Source organism: Fringilla coelebs (genome assembly GCF_963513975.1).
Source record: "Fringilla coelebs genome assembly, chromosome: 16".
Taxonomy (NCBI): Eukaryota; Metazoa; Chordata; class Aves; order Passeriformes; family Fringillidae; genus Fringilla; species Fringilla coelebs.
The window spans coordinates 1,156,129-1,176,895 of record NC_140042.1 but is presented as its reverse complement, the minus strand read 5'-3'; the positions used below and the strand labels follow the sequence as shown (position 1 = coordinate 1,176,895).

At 54.9% G+C, this 20,767-nt stretch overlaps 1 protein-coding gene across 1 annotated transcript in view; it reads right to left on the bottom strand.

Moving 5' to 3' along the window:
• Positions 1-198: 198 nt before the first annotated feature.
• The window catches only part of LOC311159863 (polycystin-1-like), a gene marked incomplete at both ends in the record, with an annotated part of 35,445 nt that continues 14,876 nt past the window's right edge, over positions 199-20,767 (bottom strand). Inside the window, 5 exons of the mRNA XM_084216236.1 lie at positions 199-386; positions 626-1,294; positions 3,240-3,409; positions 4,702-4,773; positions 4,977-5,048. Coding sequence (XP_084072362.1) covers positions 199-386; positions 626-1,294; positions 3,240-3,409; positions 4,702-4,773; positions 4,977-5,048 — 1,171 coding nt within the window. The remainder of the gene's footprint in view (positions 387-625; positions 1,295-3,239; positions 3,410-4,701; positions 4,774-4,976; positions 5,049-20,767) is intronic.

Genomic DNA, 20,767 nt, shown 5'->3' with positions numbered 1-20,767 from the left:
AGCTGTGATTCTGCCCCATTCCTCTTCTTCCCTCCCCAGCCTTTAAGGAAAGAAGCCAAGTCCAGCAAGGGCTCGAGCTCTGCTCGTTCCTCCTCTCTGTTCAGCAGCCTCACCCCCACCATCTCCTCATACCCAGATCCCTCTGGGCTCAGGAAGCCAGAGCCGTGCCTGGGTGATGCCAGCCCGTGCCCTGCTCGCTCACCTGATGACATGAGCAACCAGGAAGCTCTGGATGTCGGGGCTGCTGACGAAAGCCAGGTCCCCGTTGCCCAGCTCCTGGCAGTGCCGCTGCGCCTCCAGCCACTCCGCCTTCTCCACCACCAGCTGGTAGCAGTGGTTGTTTCCCGGGAAAACCAAGCCCTCAGGGGGGCACATGGGGTGAACTGCTGCAGAAAGAACACAAGGGTGATGTCCTCTCTGCGGGCCCCCACCCCAACCCAATCCGGGCAGAGAGGCTCCAGGAACGTGCCAGCCCCGGAGCCACAAACCCCGTGGCTGGTAAAGCGCGAAACGCCCTCAGCCAGGGAGCCAGCAGTGCCCAGAGCAGCCCCCCTGGCTGGGAGGGGAGGCAAGGGGACCCCAGGAGGCAGTGCCACCCAGCCCAGCCCCCCAGAGCCCCGCTCACCCCTGGCCAGCTCGCCAGGCTCGGCAGTGATCCCGTAGAGCACCGCCAGCCCCGTGCCGCCTCTGTTGCGGATCCGGATGTCCAGGCTCTCGTTGGCCACCACCAGGGAAGGACACAGCAGCTCCAGCTGCTGGGGGGGAGCCACCACCTCAATTTCTGCCTGCTCCTGGCGGAGCCTGGAGCCCAGCAGGAGGGTGGCAGTGACGTTGTAGCGGCCGGGTAAGGCGTAGCTGTGCACAGCCGCGTGCGCGGTGCTGTTGAGAACCTCGCTCCGGTCCCCAAAGTCCCACAGTAAAGTGCTGGCAGCAATGGGAATACTGACATTGAAGAGCACGGGCTGGTGCAGGCTGTACCGGGGCTGCAGTCCTGTGAAAGACACAGGCAGCTGTGCCTGGAAGGGCGAGGGGACGAGTGAGGGGCCGCCACAGCCCTGCCCGGACAAATGCTCAGTGCAAAATGGCAAGCAGCCGGAGGAAGAGTTTGTTTCGTGGGCAGTTCCACACAAACACTGCCCCTGGGGGCTGAAAGCCCCATACTCCTGGTCTTGGGAGTAGCAGAGGGCACTGCAGGTCTCCTCAGTGAGGTTCCCAGGGTGGACAGATGTGAAGAGGATGACAAGCTCAGCTTCTTCGGTGTAGTTTCCTGTCAGACATGTGATGTACTGAGCTCCTGCAGGACAGAGCAGAAGATCCTCTTGCAAAACAGACTCTGGGATGCCATGGATTGGTGAGACCCTCCAAGAGAACCACCCCACGCTCCTGGGAATGGAATTCTCCTGCTCAGCTCCTACTCTGAGCATTTCCTTTTTGTGACTTGCCTGGGAAGTCTTTAATCCCCCAGCAACAGTTTCCAAACTCTTTATGCTAATTAGTGATGACAGAAATAACAAGCCAGTCACACAGATTTATGGAGCAGCAGCACTCAGTAAATAAAACAGGGCTTTGGAGAGCCTGACACTCCCATGGGACATGGAGCCACTGAGTCTGACACTCAGAGGAGCCCAAAGGACTTGTTACCAAGTGAGCCCATGACAAAAGGAGGTCCTCTGGTGGTTCCCTGGCTTGGTCAGCGCAGAATGTTTCACCATGTGCTGCCTGGGACCTCCAGCAGCAAATCCAACACCAAACACCCTTGGGCAGTGCCACACTGGGGACACACTGATGGACCCTCCACCAGGCCCACTCCCTGGGGCACCTATCTCCATGGGGAGAGCCAAGGGTTTCCCTCCCTGCAGGAAAATGTGGAGCTGGAGAGGAGGGCAATGGTGCAGGGATGCCCACGGGAAGGATGCATGGGAACAACACGTGCTGGGACGGGAGCAGGGACACACATGGACACAGAGCCAGGCCCAGAGGAACAGCTCACTCCCCTGAGTGTCATCCCCACTCCCTGGCCCGCAGGGTGGGACGTTTTCCTGCCACAAACACCCAGGCAGGGCCTCTCCCTCCACCTCTGCCCACGTGGCCCGGCCACGTTTGCGCCGCCGCCGCCGCTGGTTGCTACAACATCTCTCCCAAACATCTCAACAGCTCCAGCCTCGAGTGATCTTCCCAGATCAAACCCATCCAGCTGTCCAGCTTCCTCCACGGCCTTCCTGCAAACGCTGAGCCCTTCTCCTAAGAGCAGTCCCTGGAGAAGAGCACGGCACGGGAACTGCTCTGTTTTCCACCACCAGCCTGGTCATTCTTCATCCCCTGCCGGTCACTGAGAGCTGTCAGGAGCTGGCAGGCTGTCCCAGCCTACTCCCTTACACTGAATTACCCAGAAGGCAGCCTCACATTATTGTTTCCACACTGGCTTAAAGTAGTTCAAGAGGGAACAACTAATTATCAAGAGCAGTAACAGCGCCAAGTGTTTTTCCCTTTGATAATTCCTGCAAGATGCTGCAAGCTGGGGTAGCTTTGCTGGGGGAAGAGGAACAACCACCGCCTGGAATTTGGTCCTGGGGAACACTGCTCCTCACCAGGTAGCTCACCTGGCTCCCACCAGCCTCAGCTGGGTCCTTCAGCCTGATCCCTGCATCCTCCTGCCACACAGCTCTGGGTCCTTCAGCCTCATCCCTGCATCCTCCTGTCACACAGCCCCCAAATTAAAGAGATGCCTGGTGTCTGGCACAGGGAGCCCCTGCTTTCCCTCTCTCTCTCTTATTCCAGAATAACTGAGCATCCAGGCAGGAATAGTTTCCTTAGGGCTCTCCCTTTCCCAGGGAATCACTGCCTGACATTTCTCCCGGCCCAGCAGTCAGCAGAATGGCCCTGGAGCAGGTGGCTGTAGATCAGGGCAGCGTTCATTCTCTCCCAAAGTGGAGCCCTGCCACCTGCAAAGGCCCAGCCCAGCATGTCCCCAGGTGCCATCACCTCCCAGGAGGTTTCAGTGCTGGAGGTCAGCCTGTCCAAACCCTGGGAGAATGACAGCCTGGGGCTGCAGGTCACATCACAGAGTCCTGTGGTGTCTGCTGTGTGGTCAGGGCTAATCTCAGCCCTGGTGTGACTGCCAGGGGACAGCCTGTGTGACCAACACCTGATAAATTGGATTAGAACTGGTCACTGGAGGCCCCAGCTGCCCCTGAGCCCTCCACCCCCACTCAGCCAGCTCCACCACAGCCTCTCCTTACCACAGGTGGCATTGAGGACCAGGACATCAAAGAGGGACAGGTTGGCCACCTCGGGGGGGTGGGCACATCTGGTGTCTGATGCCTCAAGGACTCTCACTTTCCTGTCTTCCACCCAGCGGGGCAACCAGGACAGTTTGCAGTCACAAACAAATGGATTCCAACTTAAGTTTCTGTCAAAGGGAGATCAGAACAAGTTAGGGATTAATGTGACATGTGCTGAGCCTTAATTACAGCAGTGTGCCGAGCCCTCCCTGTTCCCATCTGTGCCACTCCACTGAAAGGCTTTGGAATAACTGGGAGAGGAGTTAATGAATAGGGAATCAAGCAATAATTAACATGATTTTTCTAGAGGCTAGAATTAGGCAAGTACTCCAAGTACTTTTTTAACTCTACAAATAATTGTTGCAATTAGAAGCAAATGACAAAGACAATCATATATCTAAAAAAATCTGCCATGCAAGAGCCCCAGGGTATGAGGGCAGCCTCTCCTGCTCAGGGAGACTATTTACAGCCCCATTAAAAAATGGCTAAGAGAATAAAATTCATCTGTCAAAAAAAGAAATGCAGAGTCAATGATAATCTTTCCATGTGGCAGTTCAGTGAAAAGAGGGAAACTTTAATTGCAGCCAAGCTTGATCAAATGACAGCCCCTGGCACTGTGAGCTGTGTGTGGAGCTGATGCCAGCAGGGCTGGGCTCAGTGCTGACCCTGGGCTGGAAGCACCACTGTGCCACCAGGCTGAGCAGGGACAGCTCCCTGGGACCCACCCTGGGCCTCTGTGTCCTTCCAGAGCCACTGGGGAGCCAAGGTGCAGAGCTGAGGATGCTCCCTGCGTCCTGTCCTCAGGGACAGTGTGGGGCTGAGCTTTTCTCTCCTGCCAGGAGGGCTTGCACATTGTTTGTTAATCCTCTGGCTCATCCAGAGGCAGAACTGCCCCTTGTGCTGTGACTTCAGGGATCCCTCCTGGAAATGTGTGGCTCCCCCTCACCTCCCTTCACTTAGCATCAAAAGACTTCAATTAAAAAACAAAACCTGAAAACTTGAATCACTTAAGGACAACCTCTTCAAGGGGCTTGGACACCTCAGTCAGGACCTACCAGGCTGCAGGAATCACTGGGTGCTCCAGGGCCAGGGTGTGACCATGCAGACAGGACAGTGTGACCATGGTCAGAGACAAGAACCTCAGCAGAGCTGGCGTGGGAGGGAAGCCAGGAAGACAGGAAGGCAGCAGCAGAGGTTGGAGATACCAGGAGACAGAGGCAGAGAGCAGGAAGAGGTCAGGACAGACGGACAACAGGACCCAGGAGCAGGACACAGCTTGAGGAAGGAACTGGAGACACCCCAAAAAGCAGGTGCCCAGCGTCTCTCCAGGTCAGCACAGCCTCCACCCCAGTGGGAAAGGAAGGGATGTTTCAAGAAAAGGTCTAAATAAAGAACTGGGAAACAAAGGAGATGAACTTACATTTCACTTAAATTAAATAAATTATCAAATATTCCATCTTCTAATGTAGAAATCTGGTTGTGGCTTATATCTCTGTAAAGAGAGAAAAGTTCATCATGTTAGAAGCAACTCCCTCATCAGTGCAGCTTTTCCCAGGGAGGGTGGGCAGGTCCTGGCACAGGGTGCCCAGAGCAGCTGTGGCTGTTCCTGGATCCCTGGCAGTGCCACAGGAGCCAGGTCCAGCTCAGCCCTGCTGGGGGGCACTGGGAGGACTGGGGGGAACAGCAGGTACTTACAGCTTTGCCAGAGAAGTCAGGCTTCTGAACAGCTCAACATCTAAACCACTGATCCTGTTATTGGAAAGATCCCTAGGGAAAGAAAAAAAAAAATCCATTTTCAGCCTTCGTTCAAGCCCGTTTTGTCACACCTCCATGAGCAGACCTCAGAAGAGCCTCTCTCCAAACCCCAGCCAGAATCCTGCCTGGAAATGGGATGTGTTGAAGGCAGAGCATTTTTCCCAGCCAAAGAAAACACCTTTCCCAAAACCATAAAGCATTTGCTGCTCATGTAACCTGTAGAAAGAGACCAGGAGCCTCAGGACGTGCCCCCACTCTCAGCACACCTGGAGCAATCACACCGTGCCACACGTGGTACTCAAAGTGATGCATCCTCTTGAAAGATATTCAAGTCTAATCTATGTTCAAAGAAGTCATTAAGAAGCACTTTAGACTCAAGTGGTAATTAACTCGGAGAAAAATTCATTATGAACTTCCAAGTGTGTTTGTCGTGCCAAAGCCCTGATCAGTAATTACACAATTGATGCGTCAACTCCACGTTCTAAACTTCTTTTTGTCTCTCTTTGGAAAAGCTTAAAATGGAAGAAGAAGCAGCAACAAAGAATATTTTCCGTCTGAAATCAGGACAGACTGCCGTTCTAAAAGGAACACTGCTCAAAAAAGTCTCCAGTTGCTCCCAGTAACACCAACAGCCTCCAGCTGATCCAAACCAAAGCGTCCCTGTCCAGCCCAGCTCTCTCCTCCCTCACCCACCATCTCCCTCCCCACATTCAAATGTCACTCAGAGAACCAAAAGTTTGGCTCATCAGTCTCCACTTGTTCCCAATAACCTTCAGCATTGGTTTTCAGAAAAATCTCTTTGGCCTACGCTTCCCTTCAGCAGCACCAGAACACTTCCCCCAAGCCCATGGGATGGCTCTGCCCTTCATGGATTTCTGGCTGAGCTCCCAGGAGAGAACAGGGCTGGACACACTTTGCCATACTCCTTTCTCACCTTTCTTCCTACAAACACCTCCTCTCACTTCTCCTGGCTGTCTCAGCTGTTATTTTTACCCCTTAATCAATTATTTCTTGGTTTGATCTGACATTTAAACTTCATTTATCCAAATGAAAATAATTCTGCCAAACTGGCAGGAAAATGATGCACGATTCCAGGAAACTGGGGATAAGTGACAGGGATGGATGTCTCTTTAAAAGGTTTATTTTCCCTGGTTTTGCTGTCTGGGAGTTATTTGCCAAGCTGAGAGTGGATTCAGAAGAGTTCACCAGCAACTCCAATGCAGAAGTCCAAGAAATGTGCAAAATACCAGCTCAGTAAACACATTAGATAAAGGACATTACCCAAAATATGGGATCACACCAGCGATCAGAGCAGCTGGGACAGCAGTGCAGGACACAGAGCATCCCTGGCTGAGCCCCTCTCTGCACAGGGGACAGCAAAGCCACCCCCAAACCTGCTCCCAGCTCCCACTGGAAGCTGACACAGAGACTGGGATGGAACCCAGGTGCTCCAGCCAGGGCAGATCCTGCTCAGGGATGCCCCAGCTCCACCTGCCCTGAGCATTGTTGTGCCCTGAGCCCCTCTGTCCCTCCTGCACCGTGTGGGGAAGGGCCAGAAGGACCAGACCCCCAAGGGAGAGCAGTACAAATATTTCCCTTCTGCTCTGAAATACCTGGAAGTCGCCCATTTGGTTTTTAGGCAGCACCTCGAGTCCAAGGAAAGGAAATGGGAGTTTCAGCTCAGATGCCTTCCTGCTCCTCGCCCAGACAAGCAGAACCTCCAAAACAAACCCTCCAGCTGCTACAAGAACAGGGCTCTGCCACTGCCAAGAGCCTCTTCCAAGGTGCTCCTTGGCTGCAGGGGGAGCTGGGGAAGGGGTCAGACACTCAGATCCTGTCCTTGGGGTGCCAGCACTGCTGGGTCTCACAGCTGGAGAGGGCTCCTGTGCCTTGCTGTCCTTTATTTGCTGATAAAGGCGATGTCAGGCCGGCATCCTGCACATCCTGCACTCCCTGCCATCAGGTGTGCTGAGCTGAGCTCACCCCTGGGACCACCCTGCCCCAGAGCCCAGCCTGCAGAGATCTCCCAGGGGAGAGCTGGGCTCAGCTCCAGAGGCTGAACCCCTGGAGGCTGCAATCAACCCAAACCCACACTGCCACTGCACTGCCCAGGGATGCCCTTGGCTCCCACACCCACAGACCCTGCTGAGCTGCATCCAGGCCAGGCTGGCACCCACTGCCACCCACTAACCAGGGCAGCTCCCTTGCTGTTGCCTTGTCCTCAGGATCCCATGAGGAGCTGCTGCAAAACCCCTCAGTTTTCACCCTCCCTGCCCTCCTGGTGCAGAGCTGCTGGTGGCAGCACAGCTGGGAGGAGTGAGGAACGGTGGTGGAGCCACTGCCTGCCCTCTCCCACCGCTCCCTCGGCAACATGCGTGGAAAATCATCCATCACTGTGCCTTCCTGGCATGGGAGAGGTGCCTGGGAAGCAAGCTGGGCTGCAGAGAAAAAAACAAGCCAGGGAACACTGAGCAATCAAAGGCAAGGCAGAGCTGTGGGACAGCCCAGCCTGGCGGCACCACGAACTGCCACGACTGTGTTTTCCCAGCCCACTGCCAGGCCAGAGGAAATTCAGAGCAGGTTCAAGGCAGAGCCGAAGCCAGCAGCAAACAAGGCTCTCCATTGACAGTCCCTGCACACACAGCCTGACGCCCTCCCCACGAGGAGCAGGGAAAATGTCCTTTCCTGGGGCTGGGGGGACTGGGGGAACACGCTGTGCCTCCTGGAAAAGGGCAGCCACGAGGCACAGGGCTCAGTCCTGCCAAGTGGGGCCATGCAGTGTCCCTCTGCGGGACATGGGGCACCAGAACTCAGCAGGCTGCAGCACAGGGCTCCAGGTGTGCCACTGAGAGCTCCCCACACTGCCACACTCCACCACCCAGCCCAGCTAAGGGAGAGACTCAAACGCTCTGGAGAGGGGAGGTGGTTTAGTGAGGAAGGTGAAGCTTTGGGAAATCAGGGAATGTTCAGTAATGAGGGCGTCAGCCTGAGCCTTGGGAGCCTTCAGCTCCATCCCACCCCGCCAGGACTGCCTGTGTGATGCTGGGTGCATCCCTGAGCTGGCACACCCACAGAGAGGGTGAGGGTGGATCCAGCACGCACACCCCCAGCCTGACCTGCTGCCCACGGACTGGGGGAATTCTGGGGGAATTCTGGAGGAAAAGGCACCAGGAACTGGCTCCTTTCTCAGCTGCTGCCCCGCAGCAGCACCGATGGAAGAGGGGGGGAATGAGAGGATGAGGGCAGCAGGAGGGAGCAGGAGGGCTCAGTGCCACCCTCTCCATCCCTCATTGATGCCCAGGAGCCCCCCCAGTGCCAGCCCAGGGGTCATTCCTGCCCACTGCTGTGGCCAGGCTGCTTTGGGGCACTGCTGTTCGCTCCCTCCTTCCACAGAACATACAAAGCTGGGCAGAGCTCGGTGGCCCCGCTGCCAAGGCTGATGTCATGCTCTCATTATGTCATTTGTGGGCTCTGCCTCCATCTCACAAAAAGGGAGGGAGGCAGAGGCAGGGCAGAACTTCCCCAGCCCCTCTGGTGCGGGGAGCCCTGCCAGAACAGTAATGGGAAAAGCATCCGGAGACGGAGAGCGTCTGAGCGAGAGGAGCCTGCCCAGCCGGGACAGAGCAGGGCCCCGGAGAGCAGCCCCAGGTCTGAGAGCCACCAGCAAGGCTGGGGCTCCCTGGGGCAGCAAAGCCCCAGAGGGAAACACAGCTCCAGCAGCGCTCCCATTTCTTACCCCATCACGCAGCTGGGGCTGCCCCTGGACCCCTGGAGTGTCCCAGGCCAGGCTGGACAGGGCTGGGAGCACCCAGGGACAGTGGGAGGTGTCCCTGCCATGGCAGGGGTGGCACTGGGTGGGCTTTAGGGTCCCTTCCAACCCAACCCACTCCAGGATTCTGTGAGAAGCCAGGCTGCACTGCTCCACACCCTGTGAGCAATGAGAACAAGGACAGGGACATGTGAGATGGCCCTGCTGAGGCACAGTGAAGCCCAGAGCTTCCAGAGCCTTCCACAGCCTGCCAGAGCCACAAAGTGCCAGAGATGCCCTGCACAGCCCCAGGGCTGCCTCCCAGGTTGCCATGGCAAACACTTGCCTGTCTCCAGGAACAAAAGGCAGCATGGAGCTGATCCTGCCTGACACACAGAACAGACTTTCCAGAAAAGAGCAGGAAAAACTCTGTGTGCTTTTGCCTGCCTGAGCCAGGAAAAATTACAGGTTTTGCTGATCAGATTCCTTTTTCCCTTCGTCTTTTGGCTTGCACCTCTCCAAGGAAGCACAGCAGAAGCAGCAGCACTGATGTGCAGAGGTGATGAGGGAGATTATTTCCACAAATGGCTCTGGAAATCTGAAACACCAGGGATTCTCCTGTGTGCAGGGCACAGGGAGATCTGCACCCCCAGTTACTGGTTTCAGCCACGCTGAAGCAGGGATGTTCCAAGGCAAAAGGATTCCAGCTGCACCACACATTGCCCCCAGGAGCTGCAGCCCAGAACAAGAGGGGCCTTTCCCTGTGAGCACCCTCATCTCCCCGAGGCTGTCACAGCACCACGACAATTTATTTGTGCATGCTGAATTTATGAGTTTCCAATGCTGGCTCAAGTACTTGGCTCCCTCTGAGGAATTTGCCCCAAAAAGCTTTTTCACAGGAATTCATCTAAAAATGGAATGTCTTTCTCCCTACAGCAAAATCCTGATTGCTGATAGGAAATGCAAGGGGAGAGGAGCATCTCTGCCACGTTCTGTTCATGGTCTGTTCACCCTGTGCTCTCCTGAAGAGAGCAGAGCCCTCCCGAAGCCCTCACAACAGCCAGGGCACCCCTGTCACGGCCAGGGCATCCCAGCCACAGCCAGGGCACCCCTGTCACAGCCAGGGCACCCCTGTCACAGCCAGGGCATCCCAACCACACCCAGGGCATCCTCACAATAGCCAGGGCACCCCTGTCACGGCCAGGGCATCCCAAGCACACCCAGGGCATCCCAGCCACACCCAGGGCATCCCAAGCACAGCCAGGGCATCCCAACCACACCCAGGCCATCCCAAGCACAGCCAGGGCATCCCAAGCACACCCAGGGCATCCCAAGCACACCCAGGGCATCCCAAGCACAGCCAGGGCATCCCAAGCACAGCCAGGGCATCCCAAGCACAGCCAGGGTATCCCAGCCACACCCAGGGCATCCCAAGCACACCCAGGGCATCCCAAGCACAGCCAGGACACCCTCACAACAGCCAGGGCATCCCAAGCACAGCCAGGACACCCTCACAACAGCCAGGGCACCCCTGTCACAGCCAGGGCAGCCCAGCCATGGATGGAGCATTCAGAGCACGGCCAGGGCAGCCCCAGCAGGGTCAGGAGAAGGGCTCCCTGCAGGTGGGAGCTGTCTGCAGAGCTGTCTCCTGCGCTCCAGGAGCAGCTCCTCAGAGCCCTGCAGCCAGCAGCTCCCCGCAGACCTGCCCAAATAAGGCTGTGGAGCCGAGCAGGGATGGAGCCTGGAACAGAGGGGATGTGTGACCTCAGGCAGCACGTCATGCTCTGGCAGGGCTGTCCTGCAGCCATGGCACCCTGTGCTCCATCCCTCTCCCTGCCCAGGGGGCTGCCAGGGGCTCCCAAAATCCAGGACCCGCAGCTCAGCTGCTCTTACAAGTCATCCTGACCCTGAGCTGATTCCATCTCTGCATCCCCAACATCCAAACAGAGCCAGAGGTGAGGGGGGCACACCAGGGAGCGTGGGGAGGCCAGGAAGGGGACAGGGAGGGGGACAGAGGGATGGCACCGTGCTGAGAGGTCCCTGGCACCGTCAGAGGGACCAGTGAGGGAAGGAGCAGGGCCAGTGCCAGCCCTGGGCTGACTGCGGGTGGCACAGAACCAGGAGAAAGCTGAGGCACCAGCCAGCCCTGTGACACCAGGGCAGGGATGGGAACAGCAGAGAGCTCCAGACCCCAAACACTGCAGAGAGAGAGCTCCAGAACCCAAACACTGCAGAGAGAGAGCTCCAGACCCCAAACACTGCAGAGAGACAGCTCCAGACCCCAAACACTGCAGAGAGAGAGAGCTCCAGAACCCAAACACTGCAGAGAGACAGCTCCAGAACCCAAACACTGCAGAGAGAGAGAGCTCCAGAACCCAAACACTGCAGAGAGAGAGCTCCAGAACCCAAACACTGCAGAGAGAGAGCTCCAGAACCCAAACACTGCAGAGAGAGAGCTCCAGAACCCAAACACTGCAGAGAGAGAACTCCAGACCCCAAACACTGCAGAGAGCTCCAGAACCCAAACACTGCAGAGCTCCAGAACCCAAACACTGCAGAGAGCTCCAGAACCCCAACACTGCCGAGCTCCAGACCCCAAACACTGCAGAGAGCTCCAGAACCCAAACACTGCAGAGAGCTCCAGAACCCAAACACTGCAGAGAGAGATCCAGACCCCAAACACTGCAGAGAGCTCCAGAACCCCAGCACTGCCGAGCTCCAGAACCCAAACACTGCAGAGAGCTCCAGAACCCAAACACTGCAGAGAGCTCCAGAACCCAAACACTGCAGAGAGAGATCCAGACCCCAAACACTGCAGAGCTCCAGACCCCAAACACTGCAGAGAGCTCCAGACCCCAAACACTGCAGAGCTCCAGACCCCAAACACTGCAGAGCTCCAGAACCCCAACACTGCAGAGCTCCAGACCCCAAACACTGCAGAGAGCTCCAGAACCCAAACACTGCAGAGCTCCAGAACCCCAACACTGCAGAGAGAGAGCTCCAGAACCCCAACACTGCAATCAAGCTCTGTCCATAATTAGCGCCGCACGTAAACGAGCTGTCTGCAGCTCCAGCCAGGGAAATGTCAGCCCTGCAAACACTCATTTGTCTCATGGAAAGTCTGCAAAGCAACCAAAGATGTGATAAATCCAACTATCTTCCTAGCACACGTGGCACAGCTCGAGCAGATCCTCTCGCAGCCCTAAGCCACTGCTTTCCATGCAGAGCCCACTCCTTCCCCCAAACTCTTCTGCTCCCACGTCCTGTGCCCCTGAGTGCCAGCACAGAGCCACTGCAGCACCCAGCTCTGCTCTCCTGAGCACCCAGCACGGCTCCAAGTCAGCCTGCTGGCAGCCCAGGAACGTTTGATTTCACCACAAAAAGGGAGCCCTCTGGAAGCTGTAATTTAGGGATTACACAGCTGAGCTACTCAGTGCTTAATCTTCCTTACACAAAGTGAAGAGTTCTCAATAAATGTTTAGGTATTACTGATATTAACTCACCACTGGGACGGGGAATGGCGTAGGTAATCTTTGCATCCTGGTCTTTTATGACTCAATTGGTGTTTATTTTGTAAGTCAGGCTTTTCCCTGGACAGCTGTCCTCTGGGGATGTGGGAAACAGTAAAACCCCAATGCAATTCAGCCCTAGCACTGTAAATTCTGCAGTCCACAGGAAAGGAGCCACGGGCAGGGTTCACAGGGTGCAGGGGGCTGAGGATAATGCTGACTGATCACAGGGATGTGACACTGAGCCGACAGGGGAGCTGGAGCCAAGGGACATGGAGAACTCCAGGAAATCTTCTCCAAAGCACACATCCCACCTGCAAACACTGCTAAAGCCTGAATGGGCTGTTCCTTGGAAAACTTCTGGGGTACCTGTGTTTTGTACCCCAAAAGGAACAGGGGAACAATTTGGGCATCACTGATACAGAATGAGAGCCACGAACCAGGGACTGCCTGAGCCTCCAGAACCCAGGGAGACCTGCAAAAACCTTCATGGCACTTCTGAGCTGAGCTCAGAGCACAACCCAGCCGAGAGAATGTGAGACTGATAAGGCAGTATCAGATCAAAAGCCATTTCTTCAAACAGCTGGGAAATAACTCTCCCACAGAGCAGTCAGAGCGTTGTCAGGCACCGGCAGCACAAACAAAGGGAAACAAAGCCTCAAGCAGCAAAACACAGCCCTGACAGGGGATCAGGAACCCTGCCATGCTTTAGGTGGGAAGGGACCCGCCAGACTGCCCAGTGCCACCTCCTGCCACAGGCAGGGACACCTTCCACTAGCCCAGGCTGCTCCAAGCCCTGGAGGGCACAAAGGGTGGAGGATTTAGGAGAAACAGCAGCAAAGGCTCTCTTGGCAGGTGAAGCAGACACACAGAGGGCACACTGGATCCAGAAGCACAGGAGAGCTGAAGGACAGTGTCAGCACACCCCTCCCGCTGCTGGAGCAGCACAAAGCTGAGCAGACCAAATGGAAGGGGTTTGGCCATTTCCTCCTGAGTCCCTTGCAAAGTCTGAGCTCCACGTCCTGCTCCCAAATTCCCCAGCCCACAGCACCTGCAGGCAGGTGGAGCACAGGGATGGGGATGGCACCAGCCTGGCTCCACACTGACCTGCCAGGACCTGCCTCAGTGCTGACAAGGACACAACCTCCAGTGCCCCTGTCCCCAGACCTGGACTGTCCCTTCCCAGGGCAGGTAACGCTCCTCAAACCTTTTCCCTTCAGAGCTGACAGTCCCAATCTGTCCCAATCTGTCCAGTCCCAATCTGTCCAGCCTTCAGCTAACAGCCCCCTCCAACACCTCCAGGTTTCCCAGGTTCCTGGGTGGTTGCTGAGGAAAATCAGTTTTGTGTCTATTTTAGCCCTGTCTGTCACTTGATTTTCATCTCCAGTATGTCTTACCAATAACATTTCATTTAAGAGGCTCCCCGTTTCAGGCTCTCACCAACATCCTTCAGCTCCAGCATGGGTAAAACACTAATGGGGAAAAGGACAAGAAGAAAGGAAAACCCACTTGGCTCCTGGCAGAGCATTGTCAGTGATGGAGACCAACTCTGAGCAGGATTTTGCAGCACAGCCTGTGCTGGAGAGCCGATGAGCCTCCTGACTTACTTTCTTCCTCCCAGAGGGAAAACTCACGGATTTGGGGCCGTCAGATTAGTACTTGATATGTTTAAAAATAGCCCAAAGTAAACTTTGGTGCTGCTCTGCGATGCTGAGCACAGCCCTGGGTTCACAGCCACTCTCTGTGACAGAAAACCCCCAGAGCAGCAGGGCTGAGAGCAAAAAATCCAAAAAGTGCAGCACGTTCAGACCCCCAGCCCTGGCCAAAGCACGGCTGCAGCACAACCCTGATGTCAGGGCTGCTCTCCATGGTTTATCCCAGCGGCTCAAACACTGCAAATCATCGGGTTCCACACGGGTTCCACACTCCTACTCCTGCCCAAGCCCCAGCAGGCAGCTCCCAGCCTTCCAGAGGATGTTCCCATCCCACACAAAGACTGAGAATCATTGAAAGGTTTGGCTTGCAGCAAGCTGATCCTGTGGGAAGTGTCCCTTCCCATGGCAGGGGGCTGGAACTGGATGGCCTTGAGGTGTTTTCCAACCCAAACAATCGCTTGGGTCAAGTCTATCGTTCTATGAAACATTCTGAAGCCAAGCTTTAATCCCTTTAACATCTGTAGCGTTGACTTTTTTTCATTCCAATGTCACAAATACATGTGACATTGAGTCAAACTCAAAAACTTGACTCAGAATTCAAATTCTGACTTCTTGCAGAAATCAGATGTGTATTACATCAACGTCAGCATCTTCTGCTCCTCCATCTGCAAAGTTACTTAAAAGGCAGAAAGATCTACTTTCCATAAGTGGATTTTCCATGTTGACTGCCACTAATTACACCATCCCCTTTAATTTTTAGCTAATGCCATGCTAGGCACAGCATTGTTTCTCCCTGGGACAGAAATTCAGGACATTGTGGTGATGAATGTCTGTACCACCCCATTCACCTTCTGTTCCCACTGGCACCATGTTTGTTTTGATCCAGTCCCTGGGAATCTCCCTAAGGCCCTAAAATGCATTAAAAGCTAACATTAATAGCCCAGAGGACTCTTCAGCCAGATCTTTTAAAATTCTTGGATGCAAAATATCTGAACTTGCTGGTTTAAGAAGGTCTAACATTAATAGCAGCTGTTTAACATCCTCCTCGGTTACTGTTGGAGTGGAAAGTGTTTCATCATCCTCATATGATACAGATACATCACCTGGCTTTTTTCCAAATAGAAAACAGAAATATTTACTGGGCAGTGCTGCCTTTTCTGTATCTTCATTGATAATTTGACCATGTTCATCTATTAACAGACCAGTATCATTTAACTCCTTTAATTCCCAATATACTTGGAAAAACTCTTTACTCTTCCCAGCCTTGCTGGACAGAGACTTTTCCTGAAGACTCTTTGGCTCATCAGTGTCCAACAGGCCCGAGTCATCACAACCAACATTACTCTTTCCTATCTCATCTATCTATTTTCTGTGACAGCTTCCACTGCTCATTCAGGCTCTCACAATGCCAGAGTTTTGAGCATCCACAGCTTCTCCGGGCAACACATGCCCTGGAAGTGTCCCACCACCCTCACAGGAAGAATTTCTCTCCAGTATCCCACCTAACCCTCCTTGTGCTGGTGTGAAGCCATTCCCCCCCGTCCTGGCCCTCCCAAGTCCCTCTGCAGCTTTCCCTGTGTCCATGACTGACCCTTTAAGGGCTCCTCTTTAAGGACCTGATGCCCCAATGCTTTGTTATCTCTGCAGTGAAGATGATAAGGAAAGAGAAAATTACAGAAGTAAAAAAAAAATAATGCTCTGCTGTATCATCCTATTAAAAGAGGACCAGCCCTACCACATATCCCTCAGGGATAGTTACAGCCTTAATTTGAAGCTCCTTAATTTGAAGCTGTTCTATAAAAAGCAATTTTCAGTCTTTTCCACTCTCCATGCAATCTATTCTTTTGTGCAATCAAATCCCATCTTCCCATTTTCTCTAATTCTGGCACATTCACAGCAGCTGCTTTGTCCTTGACATGCACAACCCTTGGATACCTGTGGGAGGTTAGTGATGGAACCCCAGGAGGGTTTGGGTTAAGAGGGACCTTAAAGCTCATCCAGCTCCAATCCAACACCTTCCCCACTACCCCAGGGTGCTCCAAGCCCTGTCCAACCTGGCCTTGGGCACTTCCACCTCTGGGCAACCTGTGCCAGGGCCTCGCCACCCTCTGAGTCAAGGATTTCTTCCCAATATCCCATCCAACCCCGCCCTCTCCCAGTTCAAAACCACCAGAACCCGGAATGGTTTGGGCTGGAAGGCTCCCCAGCGACCACATCATCCCAAACCACCTTATCTGCACCCAGCCAGCCAAAGCTTGCACAACTCCTCCAGAAACCAGGAATACGTGGGGCTGTGATGGTCACAGACGGTCACTCTGCAGCCACCCCAGCCCAGAACCTTCCTGAGCCCCGGCAGCCCCTGGGTGTCCATGCCCAGGGCCAGGAGCCCCATGCCCAGCACAGCCCCGTGTGTGTGTGTTTGTTTGGGATTTTGTGAATAGGGCTGCTTAGCACGCTGAGTCCTCCCCGCAGGGCTGATGTGTTAGAGCCCATTGGCTCCCTATTCCCCGAAGGAAACATCTGCACATTCCAGACACATTCTGTAACGGGAGTGAAACCCATCCTTGAAGTGAAATTTTACAGCCTCCACAGCGCAAAATAACGATCGCTGGCAAGGGCCAGTGGAAAAGTAATGTTTAAAATATTATTACAGGGAAGCGGCTGCCAGAGCCTCAAATTAATCACTTGAACGTGTCTCTGGTGCGTTATGTAACGCTGGGCCAGCTCCTGCCTGGAGCACAGCCCTGCTCCGGCCACTTCCACTGTCCAGCCCTGCTCCGGCCACTTCCACTGTCCAGCCCTGCTCCAGCCACTTCCACTGTCCAGCCTTGCTCCGGCCACTTCCACTGTCCAGTCCTGCTCCAGCCACTTCCACTGTCCAGCCCTGCTCCAGTCCCATCCCACTATCCAGCCCTGCTCCAGCCACTTCCACTGTCCAGCCTTGCCCTGGCCACTTCCACTCTCCAGCCTGCTCCAGCCACTTCCACTGTCCAGCCTGCTCCAGCCACTTCCACTGTCCAGCTCTGCTCCAGTCCCATCCCACTATCCAGCCCTGCTCCAGCCACTTCCACTGTCCAGCCTGCTCCAGCCACTTCCACTGTCCAGCCTGCTCCAGCCACTTCCACTGTCCAGCCCTGCTCCAGCCACTTCCACTGTCCAGCCTGCTCCGGCCACTTCCACTGTCCAGCCTGCTCCGGCCACTTCCACTGTCCAGCCCTGCTCCAGCCACTTCCACTGTCCAGCCTGCTCCAGCCACTTCCACTGTCCAGCCCTGCTCCAGCCACTTCCACTGTCCAGCCTGCTCCGGCCACTTCCACTGTCCAGCCTGCTCCGGCCACTTCCACTGTCCAGCCTGCTCCGGCCACATCTCCCTGTCCAGCTCCCCTGCCATCCCCCAGAGCCAGGACAGAGCCAGGCTCCCACTGCTGCCATGGGGACTGACATCCCCCTCTCTGAGGTCCCTTTCAGGCAGGCTTGGGGACCACATTTCTTCCAGGTGCCCAATTTTTTCTTGTGCTAAAGGAAATCCCAGGAGAGACAAGGACCAGGGGTGTTTCTCCATCCCCTCTGAGAAGCAGCATCCATCACAGCAGCAAAAGGAGCTGCTTCTCACTGTGGACCTACAGGTCAGCTGGTTGAACTGGTTTGCTGGTTGAACTGGCTTGCTGGTTAAACTGGCTTGCTGGTTAAACTGGTTTGCTGGTGGCCCACCTGGTGTGGCCATGGGGCAGGTGACAGGACAGGGACATTGTCCTCTCCTCGTGCAGTGATCACTAACTGGCAGGATGCAAACATGGTAACAATGCAACTGAGGCTCAAAATAAAATCTTTAAAAAGCCTCTAAAGGAAAGCAGGAGCACCAACAGCAGTGGATGCAGAGCCAGCTCCAGGGAAGGAAAGAAACACCTGGCAGCCTGAACCAGCAGCAGGAAGGGAAGGAGTGAAACGAGTCCAGCAGGGAGAATCCTGCAGGCCCTCAGGAGGGATGTTCCCCCAGCAGAAAGGAGGGCAGAACTCTGCTGTCCACCAGGCTGCAGCACCACACATGTAGGCAGACACTCTGCTGATGAGGATGTCTCCATCTCTGCTGCTCCACAGCTGATCCAGCCCTCCCAGGTGCCGAGGGCTCAGCCCAACCCGTGCCCAATTTCGGTCTCCCCGCAGGAACAGGGGCAGCAGAGGTGCTCTGGTGACAGGTAGCTCTGATCCTGGGTGGTCTCTGTGCAGAAGTTCCTCCTGAAGCTTGAGATAACAGTATTTCCAGGAATCCATGGGAGAAAGGGCTTCCAAGTTCGGTTGTAAACATCTCTCTAGCACAAAGGCTCCATAACTCAAAGTCAGGCCCACAAATCCCTACTGGAACAGAAACACTCGAGGAATTCCTTAGGCTCTGGTTGATGTTCAGTGCTGTAAATCAGAGGGCAGGGCAGAGCCCAGAGCCAGGGACAGACAGAGCACAGGGACCTGGCCTGAGGATGCCAAAGGACAGGCTTCCCCTAATCCCTGATTCCAGCTCCCCCAGCCTTTTTCAAATGTGGTTGTTTGGGTTGGAGGGCTCTGCTCTCAATGTTTTTGCAGCATGTTCAGTATAGAACCTTAAATATCTTCCTTCTGAAAACAAAACCCAATTAGAACCCAATATAGAGCTGCTGGTTCCCGTGCAAAAGCCATTTGCATGTTTCTGGCATTAATAATGTGTGTGGTTGGGCTGCTTCCTTTCAGCATTAGGAAGTCTTCTGTGATGCAGTCAGAATATTTCTGCTTCAAAAACACTGATGTTCAGAGGCCCCAGAGTAGGTACAGAGGAAAAGGAGCAGCTTGCCTGGGCCTCAGCTGCCCCTCCAGCAGAGTTTCTGAACAGGTCTGGGAGACAGAAAACCATCTGATTGATCCCTGCCAAGTTCACAGAGTCCTGGAATGGCTTGGGTGGGAAAGGAACTTAAAGCCCACCCAATGCCACCCCCTGCCATGGGCAGGGACACCTTCCACTAACCCAGGGTGCTCCAAGCCCCGTCCAGCCTGGCCTTGGACACTTCCAGGCCTCCACACCTTCACAGGGAGGAATTTCTTCCCAAAATCCCATCTAAATCTACTCCTCAGAGTGCTCTCAAGTCGGATCATGTGCAGGTGATGCCCATTTCTGGATCTCTGGACCCCTGTGCACAGGAGCCTGCTCAGTGCCCTCCTCTGGACCCACCCTGACCAACAGACCCACCCTGGATCCACCCACGCCCACAAGCTGGACACCAAAATAACCAACAGCCCCTTAAAATTCCAAGGATTCAGGTGACACAAGTGACTCCTGAGCAGTGACCCAGCTGGGATGACACGAGCCTGACACTGCAGCCAGGAAGGGTCTGGATCTCCTGGGCTCAGCAGGACTTGCACACCCAGTTCTACCCATTCCTTTGAAAACCTGAACCAGACAGGAGAGAGCCAAACCCACAACGTGATCTGCCTGAGAAGAGTTATTGTCCACACTCCTGCCAAGTGTCAGGGGCTGAGAAATCCACCCTCAACATATCTGGAGGTGTGGGGGGGGGAGACCCAGGGACAGATCCCTGGACAGAGCTCTGCAAGAATGCTTCAACCAAGCCATCAGCTTCTCCTGGAAAGATGCAGCTGACCCCGAGATAAGCTGCCTGCACTGCTCCCCTCAGCTCAACTCTTCCCCTTGGCCTGGACTGATCCCCACCTGTCCAGAGCCACAAGAACAATTTCCCTCTGACCTCTGGCCCTTCTGGGCCTGTCTGTGCTGGCTGTAAAAGAGCTCCTGTGCAGCTCCTGTGCAGCTCCTGTGCAGCTCCTGTGCAGCCCTGCAGCAGCTGCAGAGCCCGCTGTGCCCCGGAGGGCTGGTGTGCAGCTCAGGGGACACGTGGGGCTGAGAACACGGCCGTGCTCCTCCTCAGGGACAGTGAGACCCTCCCTGGTGCCCTGGGCAGGGACAGGGAAGGCTCTGAGCCTCCAGCTGCCCAGCCCAGAGCAAGGTCTCATCCCCTGGGCTGGCACACGGGTTATCCACAGCTGTGGGTCAGCCACACGTGTTCCAGGACAAGCACAGCTCACCTCCAGAGCATCGTTTTCAGCCCAGGCTCAGGAGGAACAGGAGGAGAGCACAGGACACAGGACATGGGAAGGAGCCCCAGGCTGCTCCTGGTGGAAGCACAGCAGGCACAGAGCTGGACCCACACCCCCGTGCCCCAGGGAGCTGCTGCTGCTGCAGGCTGCTCAAATCAAACACAATCCAGACTCAGCTGGAGTCTCCCAGGCCAGGCTGGACAGGGCTGCAGCAACCTGGTCCAGGGGAAGGTGTCCCTGAATGAGATGGTCCTTGAGGCACAGCCCAAGGCACTCCACGATTCTGTGATTTTTCTCTGAGGAATCAGAGGAAGGATGATTCCATTCACTTCAGACTGCAGGTCCTGTCAGGGATCTGTTAAAGGGAGGATCACCACCGTGCCTGTTCCCTTCTCTCACAGGAGCAATGCCTCTAATCCTTTTATAAGAACATCATTATGTGGAATAAACTGTCTAAAGAAAAAAAAAAAAAGGTCTTGCAACTCTGCTAATCTCCTTAATGATTTAATACCTGCAAATACTACTGGGAGGTATCCCTTTCCTGATCCCATTAAACACTGCTGTACAAAACACCTCACACCCTTCAGCATCCCACTGAGGATCTTGTTTTCAAACAAAGCCAATTCCTCTGGAGACCAGGCGAGGGTTTCTGATCCCACAGCCCCACCAGTTTTAAAAGATCTTCTAAACATCTGCCTGGGGGATTCCAATGAGTCCTGGCACAGCTCCTCCAAATAGTAG